At 41.1% G+C, this 23,625-nt stretch overlaps 1 protein-coding gene across 1 annotated transcript in view; it reads right to left on the bottom strand.

Moving 5' to 3' along the window:
* LOC121199408 (neurexin-3b) overlaps positions 1-23,625 on the bottom strand; it is a 260,973-nt gene that overhangs the window by 175,651 nt on the left and 61,697 nt on the right. Inside the window, exons 6-10 of the mRNA XM_041064054.1 lie at positions 22,792-23,093; positions 21,243-21,266; positions 19,400-19,561; positions 7,736-8,174; positions 3,650-4,033 (exon numbers count right to left, since the gene is read on the bottom strand). Coding sequence (XP_040919988.1) covers positions 3,650-4,033; positions 7,736-8,174; positions 19,400-19,561; positions 21,243-21,266; positions 22,792-23,093 — 1,311 coding nt within the window. The remainder of the gene's footprint in view (positions 1-3,649; positions 4,034-7,735; positions 8,175-19,399; positions 19,562-21,242; positions 21,267-22,791; positions 23,094-23,625) is intronic.

Genomic DNA, 23,625 nt, shown 5'->3' with positions numbered 1-23,625 from the left:
AAAAAAAAAAAACTTCAAGGCGAGATTTAAAACTTTCTCCTGGCTTTTGATCTGAACATAGAAATTTTGGTTGAATGTGATGCCAAAACAATTTGTTCACTCAGGGAGAAATGTGGTTCTGAGGCATCTACAGTTAAATGAAGTCAGATTTCATGACTTCTATTTCGTGTTTCAAAATCTACCTGCTCTAAAAATGTAAAGCCTCGCACCCTGCTTTTGCTTTAGTAGCATCAGTTAGCATTTGTATCAGCAGTTCATAGCAGCAGTATCGACACACAAAGGAGCCGGTCAAACTGCTATGAGAGAAACGTGCATATATTTTGATATGAGAGCTTCGACTTCAAGAGTTTATAGATAGAAATACTAATACAATGTGACAAAATACTTCCAATGCATGCCAAGGAAACCCATTTGAATTAAATATCACAAAAAAAGTGTAGGCTGATCTCCACAAACTGTTTTGAACAAAACAGACAAAGAGCGCTTATTTACATTCCAGCAGGAAGTCAGCAGCAAAGGCCAATCATTGTAATGTAAATGTATAACCTTTGTTACACTCCCCGTGAGAGCCCTGATCTCTATCATTTCACCCCTTGTCTCATCATACGAGCACAATTCTCTGTTGTACCATATAGCGTGCTTGAGATCAATAGCAAGCGCCATGTGTGAATACATCTCGGCGGTTGTTTGATATTGTCGCCAGGGAGCTCCAGGGGCTGCTTAAAAGAATGGGAGGAGGAGAAGGAAAATAAACTATTCTCCCGGCACGACTAACACAATTCCATTCGTTCCAACGTGTTGCACGTCGTTTTAAACCCAGCATTTCACATTGCAGCAATTTCGTCATTTCAAGTGCTGCTGTTTTCTACGCACACAAGAATTAGCTTCAGAAATGTTGCACTGTGAGCTGTAGTAGGAGAAAGCATCAGAAAATATAGAAGTTAATGAGATCAGACTAATGCGTAAATTTAGTTTTCCGACATCCACAGCTTGGGATATTTGCAGATGATGTTGTCATCGTGGTTTATTATCAGACCGTGACCTCCCATGTGGAGACTGCAGCTTAGGGTCAAACAGTCAGGATGAAGTCCAACAGTCTGACAGTAGAAAAGAAAAAAGGTGGACTGCTCAGTATAGGTGAGCTCTTATTCCCAAGAGATGGTGAAGACAGTGAAAGTGACTGCTGAAATAGAGCAGAGTTTTTACTGAACCAGAGGAGGAGCAGTACTGGGGACTGTCCTCACTGTGGGGCCAAAGAGGGAGTTACAAATCAAAGCTCTCAATTTACTGCGAAAAAATTTACTTACAATTTTTACTCTTCTTTCCAGCTCTTTACCTGTGGTCACAAGTTTTGGCTAGTGAACAAAAAAATAAGATCGCTGACACAAGCAACCTGAGATGAGATTCCTCCACAGGGCGGCTGGCCTCACCGTGCGTGAGAAAGTGAGCAGTTCAGCAAACTGAGCGGGCTTTGGTATCGAGCTGCCTTTGCATTGACAGGAGCTCTAGCTGAGGTAGTACGGGCTGTTCAGGTCTGACCACAGAGCAAACTCAGAACATGCCAGAGGGATTACTGGTCCCCCAGGAAGAGCTGGAGGAAGGTGAAGGAAGAAAGAAATCTAGTCTGCTTAGTCCAGCCACACTGACGCTGGCCTTCATCAGTGTCCAGAAAAGCAAGAGGACAATTGATGGATGGATGTATGGCAGATAAAAAAAATAATAATAATAATAAAACCTCTATGGTAAAATGTTTCATTGATATGATACAGACAATATCAAGAAATTTTACCTAAATCTAAAGGAAACTGTATTTTAGCAGTGCAATCTCTAATATACACCTCATCTTTGGACTAATTATTTTCATGACTGATAAACTGATCAGTTCATTATCTAATCTATAAAATGTCAAGGTGTCATGAAAAGAATGGCCAAAATTCAGGATGTTTCAGCAAGGGCTGAAAGTTTTAGAGCCCTACCTCCAAACAACTAACCTGACTCGGAGGGATTCAACTCCTACTTGATCCAAGAAACTAAAATCCAGAGGCATGAATTCAGTCATGACAGCATCTTCACCATTAGCACATCTCACCACATCTCAAGTCTCATTGCGCAAAGAAAAAAATCAACTGCTGAACTGACTAAAGCTTTGTTCTATAGCTGCAGAGCTGAAGGGCTGACCCACAGACCCGTGGGTTATCACCCAGCGCCAACAGCACTCACTGAATGCAGAGATGCAACCATTCAGAGACGGCTGCGTGGGAGGGAATGGAACAGCACAGAAGAATAAGTGAGGGGGAACTGTATGGAGCGTTAGGGACATGTGACTTAATGTTTTCTTCCTGTGGGTGGAAGGTCAGCGAAGGCACATTGGCTGCATTTGAGTGTTTCCTAGCCAGTGCACCGCTGCCTTTTTTCCACACACACCGTGGGACTGCTACAAAAATAGACACAACAGTCAGGCTAAGACGAGGTTAACTCCATCAGACAGCCCAGGCTCCCAAACTCAGCTCCCTCTGGAAGTTTAGCTCTTTCACTAGAGGACAGGACATGTAGTCTTCATCACTGCACTATAAAATTAACTTGTATTTTTATTATTTATGACATATATTTATATTTTGAACACATGTTTTTTATGTTCTACTTCCTCTGAGTTTCATCTGCTTCTAAGAAAGAAGAGTTACTTACCGATTCCTTCCTAAACTTTTAGGCAGGTTGTCAGCAGCACAGGAGGAAAATGTCTCAGTCGCCGCTGAAATTTGTCTCCATACAATATTTTATAAAACAGGCCTTCAGTGTAAGATTTATGGTGATCCTTATTCTCCTTTGGTTTTCTTCAGTCATTAACAACACATTATCATGTAGCCACCGTGCTATAGTTAGTGATGGTTGTAGCAACCTTCTCTCCAGATACTCATTATTCCTCCAACAAGTATGTTTCTCTACACACCTCAAGTTCTTAGGAAAATACTTAAAGCCCTCCACTGAACCCCTGAAAAGCTCTGCAAAACAGTAAAAAAAAAAAAAGTCAAGAACAATCTGAACAATAGCCAGATAACATACTCTCCCACAGCTAGGAGTGTCCCTATCGCTACTGTCTCATAAAAACTTAATGCGTCCAAGCTCTTAAAACCCAGACAAGGAGAGCCCATTTCACCACCAGAGAGAAGTTCAATTTCACTCCAGAACCTTCCCCAGCAAGAGGAAAAAAAAACTTCACTTTTCAAAAGCCACTTGGCAGAAAAGCGAAATCCTATTAAATCTTTCAGCAAAGCTTCCATAAATATTGTGAGGAAAGTGTCCCAAGTCACACTTCTGCCTGTCTGCTGAAACAGAGCACTGTCCACTTGCTTAGAGAAGCTATTGTTAGCACACAGTGACTGCATCGCTGCCACTTTACGACCATATTTAGGACAGTGCAAAATACATTTCAGCTTTGTAAGACTACTTTGTATCTGACACAAACTTTGTTATTGTTCAAAAGTAACACAGCAGTCTTCCATAACCACAATGACAAAGATTTCTTAGCACATAAAGAGAGCACAGGTGCTATAGCCTCTTTAAAAAGTCCTTCTGTAGCAAATCAACTGACCCCCCAATAAGACGGAAAACTTATCACTATAAGAGAAAAAAACACATAAAGAAGTCTCACCTTTGTCACAGGTACTATCCCAGAAGCCGGTCCCGGTACAGTCACAGATGAAGCGGTTCCATCCTTCCTTACATGCCCCGTTGTTCTTACAGGGGTTGCTGTCACACTGTTTCCCCGTCATCTTATTACAGGAAAACTTGATGTCGGTCACATTCTGGGACTGAGCTATCTGCCGGATGTCCTTACTTCGTCCATCGATGAACAGATCCCGGATGCAGCCCACATAGCCATAGTTTAGCATAGCAGTCCAGAGCTCAGTAGGGAGGACCAAACCCACCCGGCTGTCGGGCAGACCACCCAGATAAAGGTCCCCCTCCAGGTCCAAGATTTCATTTTCCCCGCTGGCTGTGAAAGGGGTCCGGCGGCTGTTCACTGAGATGATGCCTGGGGAAAGAAAAATCCATTATTAAATACCAGTAAGATACTATACTACAGAGTACATGTCAACAAGCCATGTAATCTACTCCTATAATAAATGTTTGAGAACAACAAGTGAACTGAGATAGTGTCAGTGGTTCCTTGTTGGATTTTTAGAAATTAAATGTCATGTTCTACTAGTTAAGTGAGCTGCCATATTTCACTCGCTGCCAGAAAACACCACTTGCTTCTGTTAACTTCCTGAAATAACAGGCGCTCCACTGAAAGCAAGTGACATCTACTGCCCTCAATTTACATTATTTGGAACTTCCACAGAACTGATGTGTTGAGAGTGACTGAAAATTATATTTCCAAAATAAATGTCAGGCCGGCGGCCCCATTTTAAGTCAGCACTGTGAAAGTGGGTGAAAATGACGGGTAGAGTTTTAGTAATTTGGCAACAAAAAGCTGCGCCAAAGTGGAGGTGCACGCAGAGTCAAAGCGCCCCGGCAGCAAAGTTGTAAAAGAGGCTGACAAAAATAGTACAGCACTCCTGTGTCTGCGCTAATATGGGGTCTGAGTAGGTGGAGGTGCAGTCCTGTGTCTGAAAGCCAAAATTGCACCGATCACTGACTTTGTAACGCTCTCTTCAGGGGAACTCTATTTGAGTCACAAAATTACAGAATGGGGGACAGAGGAAAAAAAGCAGCTTGTATCCAACAAAATAACTAGTCCACTGGCATAAGGTCACTGTGTGTGCTTTACACCAGCACAAAGAGAACAATTTTTCTATAGGCTATGTCCTCTTTGACATATTTATAGGGATGCACCGAAATGAAAATTCTTGACCGAAACCAGAACCGAAAATGAGGAAACCAAGGCCGAAAACCGAAAGAAATTATTTTGCCAATTATTAGTACCATTGCATTTATGGCTATGACTGTGTACTAACCTCATTAAAATTACAAGGCATTGCGATTACATAAATGAATATGAATGCTTCAAAGAATAAATCAATTTAAACAAGATTGTAAGATTAAATATGTTCTCTCATAAAAACACAAAGTGCATATAAGCCAAGTGCATTTTTAAATTTTCGCTGTAGGACTACAACATAATAGTGTATCAAAACAAAGATTGCCATAGTCCATATGTTAACCGTAGGCCTTTAACAACAACAAATGCACCAAGAGTTGCAGCGCTTTAAGTTTTAAACTTCCTTGCCTATAAAAAAACGTCCGCCACAGACGCAGTGGGCGTGCTCGGAGGGATTTTCCTTTTCCGCGCTGCATTCCTCTCATATTCAGCACAGCGATCGAGATGTTTGTAAATATAACCCGACGTGGAGAAATTCTTTGCAGATGCGCCCCCTCTTGAAATTTCGACATTACGTTTTGCAAATTGCTATCCGTGTGTCTTTCTCTGATTTACTGAAATCCGTCCACAGCGCGGACACGTTGGCCTTTCCAGACACGGTCGTACTGGCCGCGGTTTTCGTTTGCGTCATCACAACATCCGGTTTCGGCCATGTTGTTTCGGTGATAAAAGTCTTTCGGCCGAAAACCGAAAAAAATGCACTTTTGGGCCATTTACGGCCGAAAATTTTCGGTGGCCGTAAATTCGGTGCATCCCTACGTATTTATATTCTATATATATTTTCTTTTTGCGTATTTCTATACATCCTTAGAACCCAAAACCTAAAATGCATGAAGACAAAGAAGATTTCACAAGGTTTATAAATGTAACATTTCCAGACAATTAGCAAAACAAACAGTTCCATAACTGCCTTTGTAAAGCAAATCTGCAGAGACAACTGATCCCTTTATTTATATTCCAAAAAGATACAATTACACCTCCAACAAAATCAGACTTTATGTGTGATCTCAGCCAGACACTATCAGTACTTCTGTATAGTGGATTTTATTTCACATATATAAATGGTTTAATTACAAGCTGTGATCCAAGTTTAAAATAAAAACAAGATCAAAACACCATAAGTTAAATTACAAAGTTGAACTCTTCTGTGAATCCTGAAATGACTGACAGGACTACTTTAGTAGTTTAAGTGTTCTGATGCTGTTCAAGATTTTGTTGAACATCTGTGAACGCAGTAGGAAAAAAGGTCTAGAATCCAAATCATGATCACTTAATATGCAAAAAAAAAAATTCCATTATGTGAAACTTTTCAGCTGAAATGCATATACACCTGTAATGTGGTCTGATAATTACAGATTGGGCCTTTAAATATAAATCTTTTTTTAAAGAAAGAAGAAAAAGAGGGTTTAATTTCAGATGATCTCTCCTTGTAATATATTACCTCTATCTAACGTCTCTATCAGGCCTTAGTGAGGTCTGAAAACATCACTTTTTCCATAAAACCCAAATTTAGCTCGTCTGAAAACGGTGTAATATGAGTTCTCACATTTTACTTGTGTTACATTCACCTTGCAGCCAGACAGAGAGAGATCTTGGCGAGAGCTCTTTGTCGGCAAGAAATTTAATTCACTTGCAACTCCTATTAACATTTCACTCAAGCCACAAGTGTGATTATGCCTGTTCTTAACCATCCTTCAGTCTGGTATCCATATATCTGTCTCATTTCTCTTTTTCTCTGTGAAAATCCTACTTTCTACTCCACTATCGCACTGGGGGCTGTACCGGTGATTAATCAAAGCAGTGAGCTCTGACACGTGGCTAAATTGGCTGCTCTAACCTGATATATAACACAGGCTGTAGTGCCGACTAACACATCCGAGTCCTCTGGAGGATCCCACCTAATGCAGAGATTGTATTGGGTTTGGAGCTCAAGGCAACAGAAGTTTCTAACCCTTCCCTCTAATATAATCTTCTTCTAATACTTGCTGTGTATTTGGCCATGTTTTGAGGTCAGAGGACATACAGATGGAAGGAAGCACGGGGGAAAACGGGCTCAGTAGCTATCTGGAGAGAGGTACGACTTTACCCACGGCAATAAATCATTGCTGAAATTAATATATTGAGGAGATTTACATCATTCTGTGGATGTGATGCAGGAAAAAGCTGAAATAAGCAGTAACATGATTACAACTTTGACTCTTCCTGCAGGTTCAGTTCCACTGTGGCAGCTAGCGTGTGTCTACAGTATAGTAATTAGTGTAGTGTAATCTAATATGGATTTGGTCTTGTGCATGTTTTTTTTTTTTAATTAATTGCCCAAAATGATAAATGATATCACACAGTCCCTACAACTGATATACAAGCCCCTGTTGTTACAGTGCAGAAAATATTAGTCATTCTTCATTCAGTTTTTTAGGATATATTGTACAGTAGCGTACCTTCAGCCGTTTGTTATTTGCCTTGTCAGTTCTGTCCCTGGAAATTCATATACTGCATGGCCAAAGGCAACACATTTAATTGAGCCAGGAGTTCAGTTTTCTGATTGAAGCCATTCTTGATTATGTGTTTGTGCTTGTGTGCGAAAGAGCGAGAGAAATGAAAAACAGTGACACAACAAGACCTTGGTGCCTTTTCCAAAGCACTGAGTATTTTAAAAGCTTTAACAAACTGTGACTGGGATGTTAAACGGGGATCAAGTTTCTAATATTGCAAAACTGTGTAGCTACAAGTATGTAATTGCGAAACATTTGTGTTTCAGTTACAACTACATCAAAACAGGGACACTGCGATTTGAAATATGTTGTTTTCTTTGAAAGTGTTTTTCTCTCCCTTGCCTTTCCCCTCTATATTTACCTGAGCGACCGTCTCTCTGGATGTCCACATGGTGCCAGGCGCCATCATTGACCTTAGCCTGCGTGGCCTTGACCTTGATGGTCCCAGAGCCCATATCCAGCAGCAGGTACAGCCCTCCATCCAGCAGCTCCACGGCAAAGAAGTCCACCTTGTTGTTTTTCTGGCCCTTCGCGTCCCGTCGGTCCTGGGGCTTACCATGGGTGAAGAGTATCAGGCCGTTGGGTTCGGAGGTTCGGAAATCGAAGGAGATGGAGCCCACGCGTTTGGTGTTCCATTTCGGCAAAGCCAGGTAGGACTCTGGGGTCTCAAAATTGATGGGGTCCAGGGTGGGGACATTTTCACACTTGAAGACAATGTCGCCTTGGAGCTTCATCTTGGGGTCCACGATACGAGCAAGGCGGGACAGCTCCAAGCGGATATCATTGTTCTTGTACACCACCTGGGGAATAAATACAAAGGTTGGAGAATTCACATATATGCAACAAATACATGCACACATGCATGTGAATTAATTCAGGTCCATTGCAAAACTAATGTTATAGTTATATCATACGCTGGTAATATTACACATTCCCTATTTGAGGACAGCAGGATCAATAAAACTAATATCTCAAGGTGTGTGTGGCCCAATTTGTTTCTCAGTCACTTTCTATTTCAACTTCAATTTATCCACAGTGAAAAGGAGATTGTACACAAATCCATGACTATATTTTTATTTGATTGAACACCTGCCGACTGGGTGAAGAGTGAGAAGCAGCTGCAAAATTCTTAGTGAGTCATCCCATGAAATGTTCAAAAAGAGCAGGCTTCATGAATTGAGGGCGAACCCCCTCGGGAGTATCTGTGAGAAAACACCCAATATCATATTTATTTACCCGCAATAAATTCAGCTCAACCCCCTAATCCATAAAAGTGGAAAGCAGTCCCACATTACAGTCAAATACAACAAAATACCACAGAAAAGGAGAGCAGAATATCGTCAATTGGAATCCACTGAGGTGGAAAATTAATGTTTTTTCTTTGTTTTTTCCTTTCTGGGGAGGAAGACGGGCCTTTTCTGGTATATAGGGCAGTGTGTGCACAGGAAACAGCAACGCTGTTAGAGGGAGCACAGCTGTCAGCAAACAGATTTTACTGCTGTGGGATTACTGATAATCCTGGAAGATTTGACAGCAAATCAACACAGGTGACCCGAGCGCCGAGGAGGACTGACGATAGGGGAGAAAGAGAGGGCCAAAAAAAAAAGACGAGGGGGAGAGACCGACGTGCGGGTGGGAATAAGGACAGTCGAAGTGAAGGAAACTGCATGAGAAAGAAAATATGTCAGGAGGGAAATAGAGGCAAAAAAAGAGGGAGAGATCTTGAAGATTAAACGTGTCACTGGCTTTCAAAACAAACTTGTGTGTATGTTTGTGTGTGAGAGTACATCAATGCACAGTACAAACACAGAGATGTAACTGTCAATGTGGTTAATGACCACACTTAATCTCTGGAACATGACACACAACAAAATACTGACCACACACTTTGTCAAACACTTAATCTACTGTTAATGCACCACACAAAACTAATGAAGCTCATTTTATTTTAAATGCAACAAAGCTAGGCTACCTGCACCATGCTTACTGTAGAGATGCACAGGACGAGGGTTGCAACTACTGATCATTTTGATTATTGATAAATATGTTGATTGTTTTCCAGAGTATTCTCCCCCTGTGACAGATGAAGGTAGTCTGGATGAGTGTGAACATTATTCAGTTCCAAAGCATTTGTCTTACACACCCTTTGGGTAAAAAATGAATAAATAAATAAATAACATGAATGTTCTGCATCTGTCTGACCCTGTAATTAATCTGTAATTAAGTCCAACAGGACCAAGTTTATGATTAAAATCATTAAAAAAACTGGAAACACACAACACTACTGAAGTGGAATTTCTTCTAGAGAGTGTGGCTCAGCATCGGCCCTGTATAGGCAGCTCGCTGGTCAATGGTCAGACCTTTTTTCATAAAAGTAAAACTGATTTGTCGGAGAAGAGGTTTATATTTTTCTTTTAAAAGAAAGATAAGTTTATAGCTGATAACAGCACAGAAGAGAGAAGATGTGTGTCTGCTAAAACTGGACTACACCTACAGTTAAAATTAAAAGAGTCTATTGAATCTCTTGGAAAAGCACTGAGGAAGTGAAATCATTTACATAGATGATGCAATGTTATAAGCAGGTTTACAAGTAAGTGGCCACCACAGTGATAGTGTATTGTTTTGGGTTTTTTTTTTTTTTGCTTTTGCTTATAGATTTGTCTATAAAATGTCAGAAAACTGAAAATTAAAATCATAGCTTCCTTAGTTGAAGATTAATTTTCTGTAGATCAACTAAGTAATTAAATCAACTAATAGGTCTACGAGGACATATCCAGGAATAAATCGAGCTGGAAGAAACTACCATAATGCAGCTGGAGTGTTTGGCTATGCTGAAGATGCTAACATGATTCATGGCTTGAGGGATCACTTCTGTTTACTCTTTGTGTTTGCATGTAATTATCAGCTAAACTCTAGATTTCAGAGAAAATGCAGGTGTAAGCTAGCTCTCTGATTTTTACCCATCAGAAGCAGCAACATTTAAAGTTGGAGTAACTCAAACAACTGTCACATTCAATACAGCTTCTGAAATTGTGATAAACATCAAAAGAAAAACAGAGATGATTTTGAAAATGATATTTCACAGAAATGTTACAGCTGCCCTGTAGCTCAGAATTCTTCTAGCTATAACCACCATTACTGATCTCTCTGAAACACTAATGTTTTTATGTTTTCTTCTGAAGCCAAATACCTTGCATTCCACTTTCAGAAAGCTTTTAGACTACTCTTGGGCAAGAGAACAAACTGAATATTACATGAAAAGAGAAAAAGAGAAGCACAAGATGCCTTAATGCTACTCATTTGAAACAGAGAACTTTTTTTTAATAGTACTGTCATGGCCACTATGCAGTTCTTAGATGTAAATTGCTCAAACTCGTCAAAGTTTCAAGGCATTCGCTCTCTGTCTTTGAGACATATTAAGTAGACTTTGCTAGACATGGACAGAATAATTAAGCTCTGGGATTCCCTTAAAACACAAGGTCTCCATCAGAGCTACAACAGGCTGTTCTTATAATCTGAAAAACACTATTTCTCTGGCCGACTCATGAAAACCTTGCTCTCTGTCTTAGTTTTCTTGACAGTCGAAAGTCTTAACGAACTCTCCCAGGCACTGCAATGTTAGTCCGGGACGCACTAATCTTACGACCAACCATCCCCGATCTGTTTTGGGATTATGATTTTGTCTGTTCTGCTGCAGGCTGATCAATAAGGTAATCGAAATGATGTTATAAAAGAGGAACTGACTACTGCGGCTATGTGTACCTCATCTTCCCCTTTGTTATGGCTGTGCTTTGCTATGCTATCCTTCGGTCTATCAACAGTCTTATGGGGCACATTCATAATACACGCACAAGGGACTGTAACGACTCCATAAAGCCAAGATCTTCCATCTCTGCTCCAGGATGGTGTATTGATCGGGGCCCTGGTAAGGCTACATGGAGCAGGGCGAGGGAAGGGCAGGTGGGTGGAATCGCAGAGTGTGCGTGCACAGACACACAAACACACACACGCGCGCACGTATACAATCTCCTCCCTAATCTACTTCAGATCAGCGCTCATGTCCTCTTGGCCCCGGCCACAGCTGCTGTCAGCTGCTGATTTAGCCCCAGTGTTAATGAAGAGGCAAGGTAATTCCACTGAAGTGGACTGAAGATACACACACACGCACGCACGCACACACACACACACACGGTGCTCCTGAAGCTTTGCACAGGAGCTCTCTATTTGCTCAAACACACACACACACAAAAAATTACATGCAAACAACACTTGTACACAAATGCAGCTGCACAGACAGAAACACAAACAATACATACACTACTTCCTAAGGGTAGATCAATGTAAAGCAAATATTATAACTGGATGAGTGACAGAACTGATGAATCATTAGCTAGAATATTCAGTAATCATTACTGGGGATCAATATGAACCCAATTACCATATTATAATAACTGGGATGTAACAGTGCGCCAATATCAGAGTTAGGCGGAGATATCCAGTGCAGTCTACAGCAAGGTGTGTGGACTGACAAGGAGCCAAAACCAAAACAAACAGATAGGCTACAGGAAGACGTGGCGGTCTATTCACGCTGTCAGATGAACTTCCTCACACCCTCGCCCACACCCCCACCTTTACCTCCACCACAGCATACATGTCCCTTCCTGTTCTCTGCTCTCGTTTTTTTCTTACAATAAATGTGTCTCATGAGCTGTCAGACTCAAAAAGACCAGTCAAACGTGGCACCACATGTACTGCAGCTATAAGATTAAGTGTTGCACTTTAGGACTCATTAGCAGGTGCTTTAATTCAGTCAAGACTAATCAAGACAAGAGAGATCTGTTTATCCTGAAAACATTTAGTTCATTTCCTTCATTCCCCCACGCATTCATGTTGTATAATCATTCATATACAAGTGCTGTTATTCACTACTGTGTCTTCCTGACTCTCTGTGCACCACAACACTCCTCCTGTCCTCCATGTCTGTCATCCTGGACCTTGACTGGCTCAGCACTGGAGCACATCCCAAGTTCATAAATTCACCAACTTCAACTCTCCTGAACCGTTGTTCAAATACAACATCCAAAAACATTAAAGCCAGAGCCAAGGTTTGCATCAAGACGTGGAATTAATTTTAATCTCATGTTGGTCTGAAACACTGTGGGCCCCTTAGCAAACCTCAGAACGCTTTTATCTTGACTGACAGAAAAGGTAGCGAGGTTTTCTGTTGCAGCAAGACATTCTATTGACTCCAGATCATCACTTCTACCGCATTCATAAGTAAGTGCATTTTATGTCTGAACTGAATAGAAACAGAAATGTTTTATTCTTATACTTTGAATTAAATTTTAATAAAAACAGTCATGCAGTATTATAGCTCAACTGTATGGTTGTTAGCCCAATGGAAACTCAAACGCTTTTGAATAGAAGACTTGAATGAAAACGTGAAATGAAAGTGTGTTCTCCCAACAACAAATTATACATTTTACACATTTTTTATTTTAAATAAATTTTATTATTTTTCTAAAACTAGCGCTAACATGAGCCTCACCAGCAAACCACTTCACTCCTCCCACCTCTCCCCCTCTCTGCTCCGTTACGCTCCACCCAGCCCTCCATCCTCCAGACCTACATCCTCATTACGTACGCTGTCTCAGTCAATGCAGCAATCAGAAGCTTGCTAGCCTGTGTGATGTTAGTGCGAGATCATCTCATGAGTAGTGTAAAGTACAAGGCCAATGGCCAAGAGGACACATTTACTCTAAGCCAGAAGCAAGAAGAAGTAATGGTTTTAAAGTGTAGATTATGGTCTCCGTTTTTAGCTGCTCAAAACAGCATGACTTACAAAAAAGCTCTAATTTTGTCAACAGCAGAAACATTTTTCTTCTCATATGCTATCAGTTTTCATAGATGTAACTGTGCTCCCTGGGAGAGTGACTCTGTAATTTAAAAATATCTTTCAGCAAAATTTTGTGCCGTTACATAATCCAAGGTTTACAGTTACCCAGAATTTGGGATAGAAATTTGTGTATAAGGTGTCACCCAGAGCAAAATCCTGTAAACACACATTGTTTACCAGTGTCACAGCTTAGCCTATGGGATGGGGGGGTGGGGGGTGAAAGGTGAAGGCGTTCCAGTAAAGTCGGAGGTTTTTTGGGACATCATCAGCCTTCCAGAAGGATATTTAAAAAAAAAAAAAAAAAAGAAATGAGAAATTAATTAAAAGGACAGCGTGACATTTGGATTTGTATTGAAGGGGAAAACAAGTGTTGCCTGAACATGCTGTGATGACTAACACAAAACTGATGACGACACTGTTCCTCTCAAATGCCACATATTGGTCTCTTGCCCTCTCTGTGCTTTTTCTCACTTACTCATCATTGTCTTGATCTCCATCCATATCAGTTTGTCTCTGTCCCTCACCTGCTGACATTCACCTCACCTGCACCTGTCTTTTCTGTCACTCAGCCCCCCCCCTTCTTTTTTTTTTTAAACTCTCACACCTTCAATCCTCCCATACTTGATTCCCTGCTTGTTACTCATCATCATCTCCCCATTCCTCCACGTCCTGCATGCAGCTCCTCTTCTCTCAGCAGTTATGACAGTGCGTGCCCCAGCTGCCCCCACAGTCTGATACAAGTTGCCAGTGCCGCCACGGGTGCCGGGTGACGCCGGACGAAGGGGCCGTGTGGCGTCAGAGCCCACTGGCCCCTCGGTTTTGTAACACACTACGGTCCACATGGCAAAACACGAGCGTGGGCGGGACGTGTTTGTGTGTGTTGTATATGGATGACATCCCATTTAGCCTAAGGGAGGAGTGTGAGTTCAGTGAAGACTGAACGGGTGAGGGGTTATGATAGCAACACGCAGCATCTCTTTTGTTGTCAGACAGAAAAGAAAGGGAGGTACTCTCTCTCTCTGTGGCATCACATGCCTCCATCAGCTTATTCATCAGCTCTAAGTGATGCACTTTGGCTTTTTTTTTTTTTTTTTTTAATCTCACAGTGAACAGAGACCATCACGCACCAAACATTCCTGCTTCAGTAGTATCTGAAACGCTCTCGCCAGACATGACACACACAGTCAAAGAGAAATACTGACGCACTCTGATCCAAGCAATGGGCCAAACTCAACTGAATCATTCCCTCATTACCTGGGGATTCTGAATCCAAAGTGAGAGGTGGAGGGGGCAGGAAGGAATAAATATGGTGTAGGAGAGCAAGAGAGAGGCAGAGAGACAAAGAGATGATGCATAGAGAGTACATGTGGGTGAGGCCGTGCATGCAAATACACACATACAGTCTATAGAAAAACACAACTTGGGCTTAATGGAATGATCAAAGAAAGACTGTCAGTGATGGGAAATCACGTGACCAGTTCATTTCCATGGTCCTGTTTAGCAGATGGTATCACGCCTGCCTAATGGTGCACGACACAATGAACAGTTGAGGATTGCACAGTAGTACCACTACCCAGCCACATGGTGAATCACCTCCATGATTCTGTCCACCCAACGCTCTCTCTCTCAAGGGCCAACTCATGCTGAGTCACACTTGTTCGGATAATATTGGAAACACATGGAAGATCCAACTGCTTCAGCGTCACGGCTCACAGTGAAATATACAGTCTTTACACTAATGCACTTTCCTCTTTAAAGCTGCACTAACCAACATTTTTATATGAAGAATGAATCAAATAACTGTGTAAAGTGAGAAAGGGTTCCTAACCCAACTCTGCAGTTCTGTTAATGTTAGCAGCTTTCAGCTAATTGTTTCGGTTTTCTTGGTCAGCAGATTTTCTGTTTTGAATCAGTCTCACATCTCTCATCGGCTGCTCGTTTAGGGACTGAAGCACAAGTTAATTTTTTTCAGAAAATGAGCCTAATATGTCAAACATGCAGCTTTCAGCTTTCTGTGGTGCTCTTCCCCAGCAATGGGTGAATCCAGCTTTAAGCATTTGATTTTATGTACAAGTATAAAATGTAAATCACATTTTATAGATCTGTTTGCTCATACATGTGCTGATCAATTTGAGATGTCTGAAGGAAGGTACCGATAAAATGAACCTTCAGTGCTTGCATATGTACAGCACAGAGAAGGATATAGCATAGAGGTTAGGTTTAGTTTAAAAGATGAATAACTCTGAGCTCTGGTCAAGTTTCACCTGCTTCCAGTAAGTGCTGATGCATCTATTTTTTGTATGTGATCCAAGTGGAGGCAGAGAATGGTACCAGCACCACCTTGTTTTTGTTTTTTTTTTCCAGGCTAGATTTCATAGCTAATAAAAGTGTTTTGCTAACACAACATTAACATTATACTATACTAATGGCAAACCTGGCTGAGTGGACAAAAGCTGTAGATTAGATTTTATTCTCTTTAAAACCACACAGGGTGTGTCACATTTGCCTGCACCGGAGAAAGAGTGAGGAGGCTCAGGCGAGGATTTGTTTAGCCCTTGTGTGGGCATTTGCTGCATCACATCATGTGCATCTACATACAAAACATCAACTAAAATGCTTCACCCTATTATTTAGGGTGGGAGAGTCAAATATGTATTAGGCAAAACATATGCAGTATATTAACAATTAATACAATTATGTATTAACTGATTAATTAATTGTTAAATCCTAAGATAAATACTGATGCAACTACTAGCTTTAGGAAAACGCTTCAACAACAGAAATGTGTCCACCTCACTTAAATATGGTAGATGCAGGAACGTTCCCCTGACAACCAGAATTTGGGTGAAGAAGCAATGGTAAGAACCTCACATCACTTTGATGCTGCAGGTGTGTTAGCAGTGTAAAGAGTACATATAAAGCGATATATACACCTGGCAGGCCTGCCTGCAGTACTGGCCCAACTGCTCATTTATGTTTCATGCTTTGTGCTGGACTGACCACAATGGCTGCCAGGAACTGCAAATCAACAAATCCTCCCATGCTGCAAAAGCACAATCATAACCACAGAAATGGCATGAAATACAATACCAGAGGAAGGAGTATTTCCATCACAGGGCAGATGCTGTTGTGATTTTAAATACACAAGTTACTATATTTGTTGTCAAAGAGCCCATTCGTTTCTATTTTGTATAATTTCAGCACTTTTTGGCCTAGACTGTACACTGGTGTCCGAAAGCAAACAATCAAATGAGCCAGTTTTCCCAAAACAAAATATGGGCTGGGTGTTAATGACAATCACATGCACATTTGAGTGAAGTCAAAGTTCAGGATATGTTAACTCTTTATTCATGGAGCCTCAGGTAAAAGTACAGGCATGGCTGGGTCTGTGTTAAAAATGTATGTCTGTATAAACAGTATGTTTCTGTGTGTGTGAGAGAGAACACAAAAAGACAAAGTGTCATGGCAGTTTGAGGATGGATGAGGGGATGCATTAGCCAATGTGGTAATGACTGGAGGAACAGGAGCCTGAGCCACTCAATCGAAACATAAAACAATGCAGACAAGGTGACTTTCTCTAAGCCATCACCCAAATGTGCTAGTGTGTGTGTGTGTGTACGACCACATCCTCAAAACAGGATGAAGTAAGAGCGTTTTGTGGTTTGATGGAAGCTAGCTTGGCTAAATGAAAGGAATATTGGAAGGTGCTAGACTGAGGTTGGCGGCGTATCACTGGGCTTTACTGGTTCATGTTGAAATTGAGAGGCGTGATGGAAGTAAAAAAATAAATAAATGAACAAAAAAAAAAAAAAACAGGCAGGATGAGAGGGTGGCGTACGGGAGGCCTGAGACGAAGTGGCATATTAATGTTCCTATAGCAAACTTTAAAATATTACTTAAAATACTGGCTTTTGAAATGCCACACAATAGAATTTCTGTAGCCATATTATCTTTACCTGGGTGAACTAAATAAACAATATTGTTGTGATTGTGGAATAAGGTAAAAAAAACATTCACGTAGTATAAAAATATGTTTTAGAAAAAGCATTGGACAGTATTCAGTGGTGGTTAAATTTGCACAGATAAGCAAAAGGCTTAAACTGTTCGTGAAACTTTTCAAAAGATTTTCCATTTTTTTGAAACTAGACCATCAACACACATACATATATAGTATGTTAACGTTTTTCTAAGCACAGCCACTGAATCATTATTTAAATGACCTAAGTTCATACATCAGCGAGTGAACACATCACAGTTTATAATATAGTGTCATTCAGTGCCGATTCTGACTTCAGTTCAGTAGTAAGGCCACTTGCAAGTTCAAACGTTCACATTTAATTCAGATTTTTCTCCCTGCTTTCATACTTTTAATAAGATTTTAATGAAGTAGCGTATTGTGTATCACAAGGTTGTTTTGTCAGCGGCTGTTTTCAAGGTCAAGAATGAGCTGTGAGGCTCAAATGTACTTCTGTGGGTTAGTGATTCATCCCTGTGACCTTGTGCCACAGAGTTTACAGCCAATGTTTGAAAAGCCAAATTAAAATGTACTAAGATGTTCTCTTTTCATGGTTTAAGAAAAGAGACATATTTTGCTTCTAGAGCTTGTGGAAGAAGTTACAGAACACTTGTCACTGATTTTAGTCGAAATGGCATCAAGCTGTTGCAGATAGTTGGAGAAAGGGAGGTGCTGGAAATAGAGCTCAAGTTAGCTCAATGCTTAGGTGTCTGTGCATGCATTGATAAATGTAATAGAAGGCTTTTTTTTTGGTTGACATCTGATCCAGGTGAGTCACTTCCACTTGCTTCACAGGATAAAGCCTTGAAGATCAATTAATCGTCACAGTGTCACATGTTCTCATTTTATATGATCTGTCTTTTGCTGCGTACTAAGAAAAGATCAAACACGGAGCTGCATCGACAGCAGTAGCAAGATATAGGTTTTCACCTGTGTTTTAGATGGTCTAAATTAAATCCTTACATCTTCCCGCTATAGCTGTTACAACTACATATCAAGGACACTGTTAACTACAATTCATATTTTCAGCTTGCAAAGCTGCAGCAGCCACTGCCAAGGAGGGCTGTTTGCCTGTGTCTGCTGGCCGGGGTTGCCCGGGCTGTTTATCCTGGCGCAGTGTGAGATGACTTTCTGTTAGAGCAGAAGAGCTGCTTTGCCATTTCACCAAAGATAACTGTATCTGCCACAACAGCAAACTTTGGCAGCAGTTGGGTGGAAGCACTGCAATCATCTAAGGTACATTAGTTCACAAGTTAATTTCACAGGAACAGGCCTTCCTTCGAACGTAGTCTGGGGCCATGGCTTTTAATACTACAATGTGAAAACAAACTTTTTAGTTCAGGTACAGCAGCCACAAGGCACAGAAGACTAAAAGAATGATAAGATAAAATCACTGATACTGAGAATATATAGTATGGTTTAAAATGAAAGTTGTGTTCCACACACAAACACAGACACAAACTCGTAGCCAGTGAAAAGGAAAAGCATAATGCCATTTCAGACATTTCTGCTAAAGAAATCGATGCAGACTTTTTTTTTTTTTTTACAGCTCTGAAGAGTCACCAGTCCTCCCTTTATTATCATTACTTGCTGCAGAATAAGTAATGGTGAGCAAAATGTAAATAACAGGGCACTTAATATATTTTTTGGCTCTACTCACAAGCACAAAGAGCCAGCAAACGCATTATAAATGTCCCTAAACAACAACGCTTTTTCGTATTTCATCACAGGCAAATTTTTCTTTCAGATTGCTGCCCATTGGGAGGTGTTTTAGCGGCACTCTCGAGCTGATGCTGCAAATTACATGTGACAGAAGCAATTTTGGGATATTTTCTCACACACACAAACTGCAGTAAGTGTTATGAATTAGATTAAGCAAGGGAATATTGAAAGTCTGATACTTCCTCTGCCAACTCAGCAGCTTTAATTGATAATGCAATTTTATTTTCTTCCTGCTTTCCTTTCCTTCCAGGGAAAGTATGCTGATTATTATTTTTGTCCATATTTAAAAACAGCTGCTCTGGCTGAGTGAGTACTGAGGAAGCAGTTGTATGTATGACAACAGAAGTGCCATGCACCTGTTCTCTGTCTGTATTCATTTGAGTCCCACCTACCTCTCTGAGGCAGCCCATGAAATTGTTGCTGACTGGAGATCCGGGCAGGTCCGCAGTGCTGGGGCTCCCACCCACATAGAAGAAATCATCAGAGCCCAGCATGGTGTAGTCTTCCTGGGTGTAGCCAGTGGTGGTGAGGATCCCATCAACGGAGATAGTCACCTGTTGAGGGGTAACACATAGCCAAAGCCGAGCCATTACACTCTGGTATTTGATCCCGTGCTGTGTATAAAACACACCTCCTTCCTTGGTCTGCATTCGAAATGAGCTATTTGAACTTTTCTTTAGGTTCCACACTGTAGGTCGGTTTCTCATTCAGCCTTTTTGACAGAATCGTTTGGTACCTTGAAGCGATTGTTTTGGACCAGACAGCGATTTTGTTAATGGAATTTTTGCCATAGGATTCACAGGACAGGTAAAGAAAATATGGCCCTGGCATATTTTCTTTATCTTTGATGGGGGTAAGAGAATGGATCCTAGGTTTGGTTCTGAAACTTCAGGTTGGGGAAGGGTTAGTACAATGTTCAAACCAAGGACAAATTGATTGCACTTGTCTTAGGTTTCGGGATTTATCTGGTCACTGCAGACACACACATATACAGTACACACGTACGTGAACGCACACAAGCACACAGACGCGCACACGCACGCCTGCACTCGTACACGCATCCGTTCTCGCACCGTCAGTCTCACACTCTCCCCTCTCTTGCACACATCTACATCTATATATCCACACACATGCAAAACAAAGGGAAGGCTTTCCACACCACATCAATGTGCAAACCAAGGTCATCACTGTTAGAAGGCAAATTAAACACACTTAATTGGACATGTAGGGGAGTAAGTGGATCAATGGTGCCATACAAAGCTGGAGCAGGCCACACAGGGTGCAGAGGCTCATGCACAGTCGAGACCAGAGCCCATATTCAAATACAGTCTCAGAATAGTCGATGCTGATCTCTGATCAGGTTTAGCTCAGCTGTCACGGTTCCATTTTCAGTGTCGCTGGACCAGACCGATAATCCTAGATCAGTATGCTTATTCTTAGAAATGTTATGCATATGGGCCCAGGTGTAAGAGTGACCGAGGTTAGCCAAAACACACAAACACCACTTTCACCAGCATGCTACAAAAACACACACAGGGAGGGCAGAGTGAGGGATACAGTGATAGGGGGAAGGTGGGTGAGTGGATTAGAGTGTTAGTGGTTATTCTGGGTGACAGGGTTGAGGGTATATGAGTTCGGGAGGTGAGAGGTCAATGAGGTGTGGGCATGCCATGCGCCATAGTGAGTTGGAAACAACTGTCAGAGCTCCCGCAATGAAAGTTAAGGGTTGCCATCTTTTTGTAGTTTCTCTTTTAGGGCTCGGTGGTCGAGGTCACCATCTTTGGGATTGTGGCAAGCTTCTGTCAGTTCTGGACGACAGTCCTCACAAAAAATGGGGACTTTTTGTGTGAAAAAAAAAATAAATAAATAAAAAGTAAGTTGCCCTGACAAAGGCAAAGAAGTCAATTTTTTTTAAAATATTTTTTTTACTTGTTGGAAATCTGCAGTAATGTGGAAGGAAACAAGGAGAAAAAAGTAAAAGCCAAAGTGAAAAAAAAAACAGGATGGGGGATTGTGGGGTAAAGAAGGAGGCTGTTGGCAGGTCAGGGAGGAAATTGAGAAGAAGCGAAGAAAGAATTGCCTGGTAATACAAACCCATCTCCTCATTTTTTGATAAGAGTGTCTAGGATGGAACTCAAAGAGAACGAATAAAAGAAGAGAGGGGGAGGGGACACACGGCAAACCCAAAAAAAAGACAATAAGAATGATATCTACCAGACAATGTAGTTTGTTTACCATAGCGTGTCCAATGCCTGATTGCTTTCCAGAAAAAGGGGAAGAAAGGAAATCAAAAGAATAGTGAACAAAAAAGGTTGTTAATAAGGATGGACAGAAAACAAAAACCAAAAGCAACGATGAAGAATTCGGATGTTAGTACATTAGTTGGTTAGATACTGGTTAGTAGTAAAAAATGACTTTTTATCATGGATGAGTTAGTGTTGCGGTGAATAAACACTACATGATTTGTCAGAGATTCGCTGTGGTAAAAAGTCGCCCTCTTGCCATCCTAGCCAAATTTTCTACATCAGAGTCCTGCAAGAAAACAAAAAAGAAAGACAAGTACTGTAAGATGTGGGACTTTCAGATAAAAATTTGTGTAGGATGGTTTCAATCCCAACAAAACTTGTAGTGTTTTTTTCACCCTCAGTCTAACAAAGTGTGCCTTTCTAAGAGGAAAGAAAATGATAGTGAAAGAAAGACAGATCTGTAGAAAGAAAGAAAGGAGAAAGCAGGCAAGCCCTTGGCTCTTAGCTTCTAACCCACTAAACTGTGTGTTATCCTGTTGGGATTTTCTGCTACAACTGTTTACTAACCTGTGGGGCAAAAGCTTACTGTCAGGGAGGGTCAGGAAATCGGCACTTACTTGTTGTGCTGCTCTGAAAGCAACACTAAGTGCTGTCTCACCTTGCAGAGAAACTAAAGGTCGACCAAGACAACGCACAACTCCACATTCTGCAACTAGCGCTACCTGCATCCAGCACTGGGTCCATTATTTTGTTTGTCTCTTTCTACAGCCTCTTTCAGACAACACTAATACAAACTACTTTCACCCAAGAGCAATATAAACTCGTTTTATATTACATTAACAAAATGGTAAACAGTATCTGTCAAATAATAAATTCTGCTTCTGCACAACCGATGCACATCTTTGATGGAAATGTACCTCTGTCTTTAAAAAAAGCATCGTGATCATCTGACTTATAAATACTGCATTAATGGCCTCCTCAAAGGGAAACACTCTCTGCCGGGCTTTAAAGTGAAAGTCCATAGTCTACAGCATTAAAACAGTTTATGAAAGCAAGGAGACAGCAACAGCACCTGATAGAAGCGTCAACTTAGGCGAGTGTGAAGCAAAATATAATTATCAGGTAACTTCAAGTTGAGGACACAGGGAACTCAAGTTCAACATGTCGATAAACAGGAGAGAAGAGCCCTTACTAAGCTATCAATCACATGCCGAGAAGCTGCTTTGTCCTCGTTTTTTTTTTTTTTTTTTTTACTTGTTCATTTAGCAGAACGAAAAGTAAACAATGAAAATATAATGAAAAATAATTCCATGTAAGTATAAAGACAACTGAAAAATTATGACATCTATTTCAATAATGTTTCTGAACTGTGGCGATGGAATGACAACCAATCAGAACAAGGTGACATTCTTAACGCCAGCTCTCTCTCAAAAGCTCTTGGAAGCAGCTAATCTAAAGCAAAGAGAAATAAATAAAATAAAACTAAATAAAAATCCACCTGTCTCCAAACTCCGTCCATCACTGCTACCCTGGATTACCTGTCTCAGGTTGCGTGTCACTTTGATGTCGTGCCAGGCGTTGTCATTGAATTTTCCATTGACTGGCTCGACGATGGCCTCAAAGGCCCCGGAGCCCAGATTGATGACGAGCGATACGGCCCCATCTTTTAAAGCCAGGTTGACATAGTCTGCGGATTTCCCCGTGTGGAGGAGGAGGCCGTTTCGTTGCCAGGTTTTGAAGGACAGCGTGATCTCGTCGCTGCTGCTCTGGATGGGGTTCTGCGACAGGTCATAGCAGAAGTACTCCGAGCCGCGGAAGGTGGCCACGTTCTCCTCCCTCGCTGAAATGACAAGAGAGAAGAGCCCAGATTGTAACTTCAGGATGTGATAAAGCTACTCCAAGTTACAAGGAGATACTGTACCAAGTGTTTCATGCATCAAGATGACATTTATTCTTACATTTTCATTGTTGAATCTTTTATACACAAAACAAGCCTAAAATCCATGTTGGTGCCTGAATCAATCACGAACCAGCATCAGTAAATATGAGAACTGCTGTATATTGCAGAGAAGGTTACATCAAGCAAATACACACATACTCAAACACACACACACATACACAATGCACTGCTCACCATAATTACAGCTATGATAATCCCATCATTCAGTTCAGATCATAAAATCCTACCTGTACGACCGTGGGTTTAGGTTTCGCATACAGCCTCTAGACAGACAGACTACTTATGATGGAACACTATTCCCCGCTAATGGTGTGCATAAATCAAACTTAGCCTGGTTTTACAGTTTTATATCACTCCGCTGTTGCAAAGTGACTTCCTGAGCCCATTTTTTAGATCAACACGGAGAGTAAGG

This window comes from Toxotes jaculatrix, chromosome 19 (assembly GCF_017976425.1).
Source record: "Toxotes jaculatrix isolate fToxJac2 chromosome 19, fToxJac2.pri, whole genome shotgun sequence".
NCBI classification, from domain to species: Eukaryota; Metazoa; Chordata; class Actinopteri; family Toxotidae; genus Toxotes; species Toxotes jaculatrix.
The sequence above is the reverse complement of the archived record's forward strand: the minus strand, read 5'-3'. Positions and strand labels throughout refer to the sequence as shown.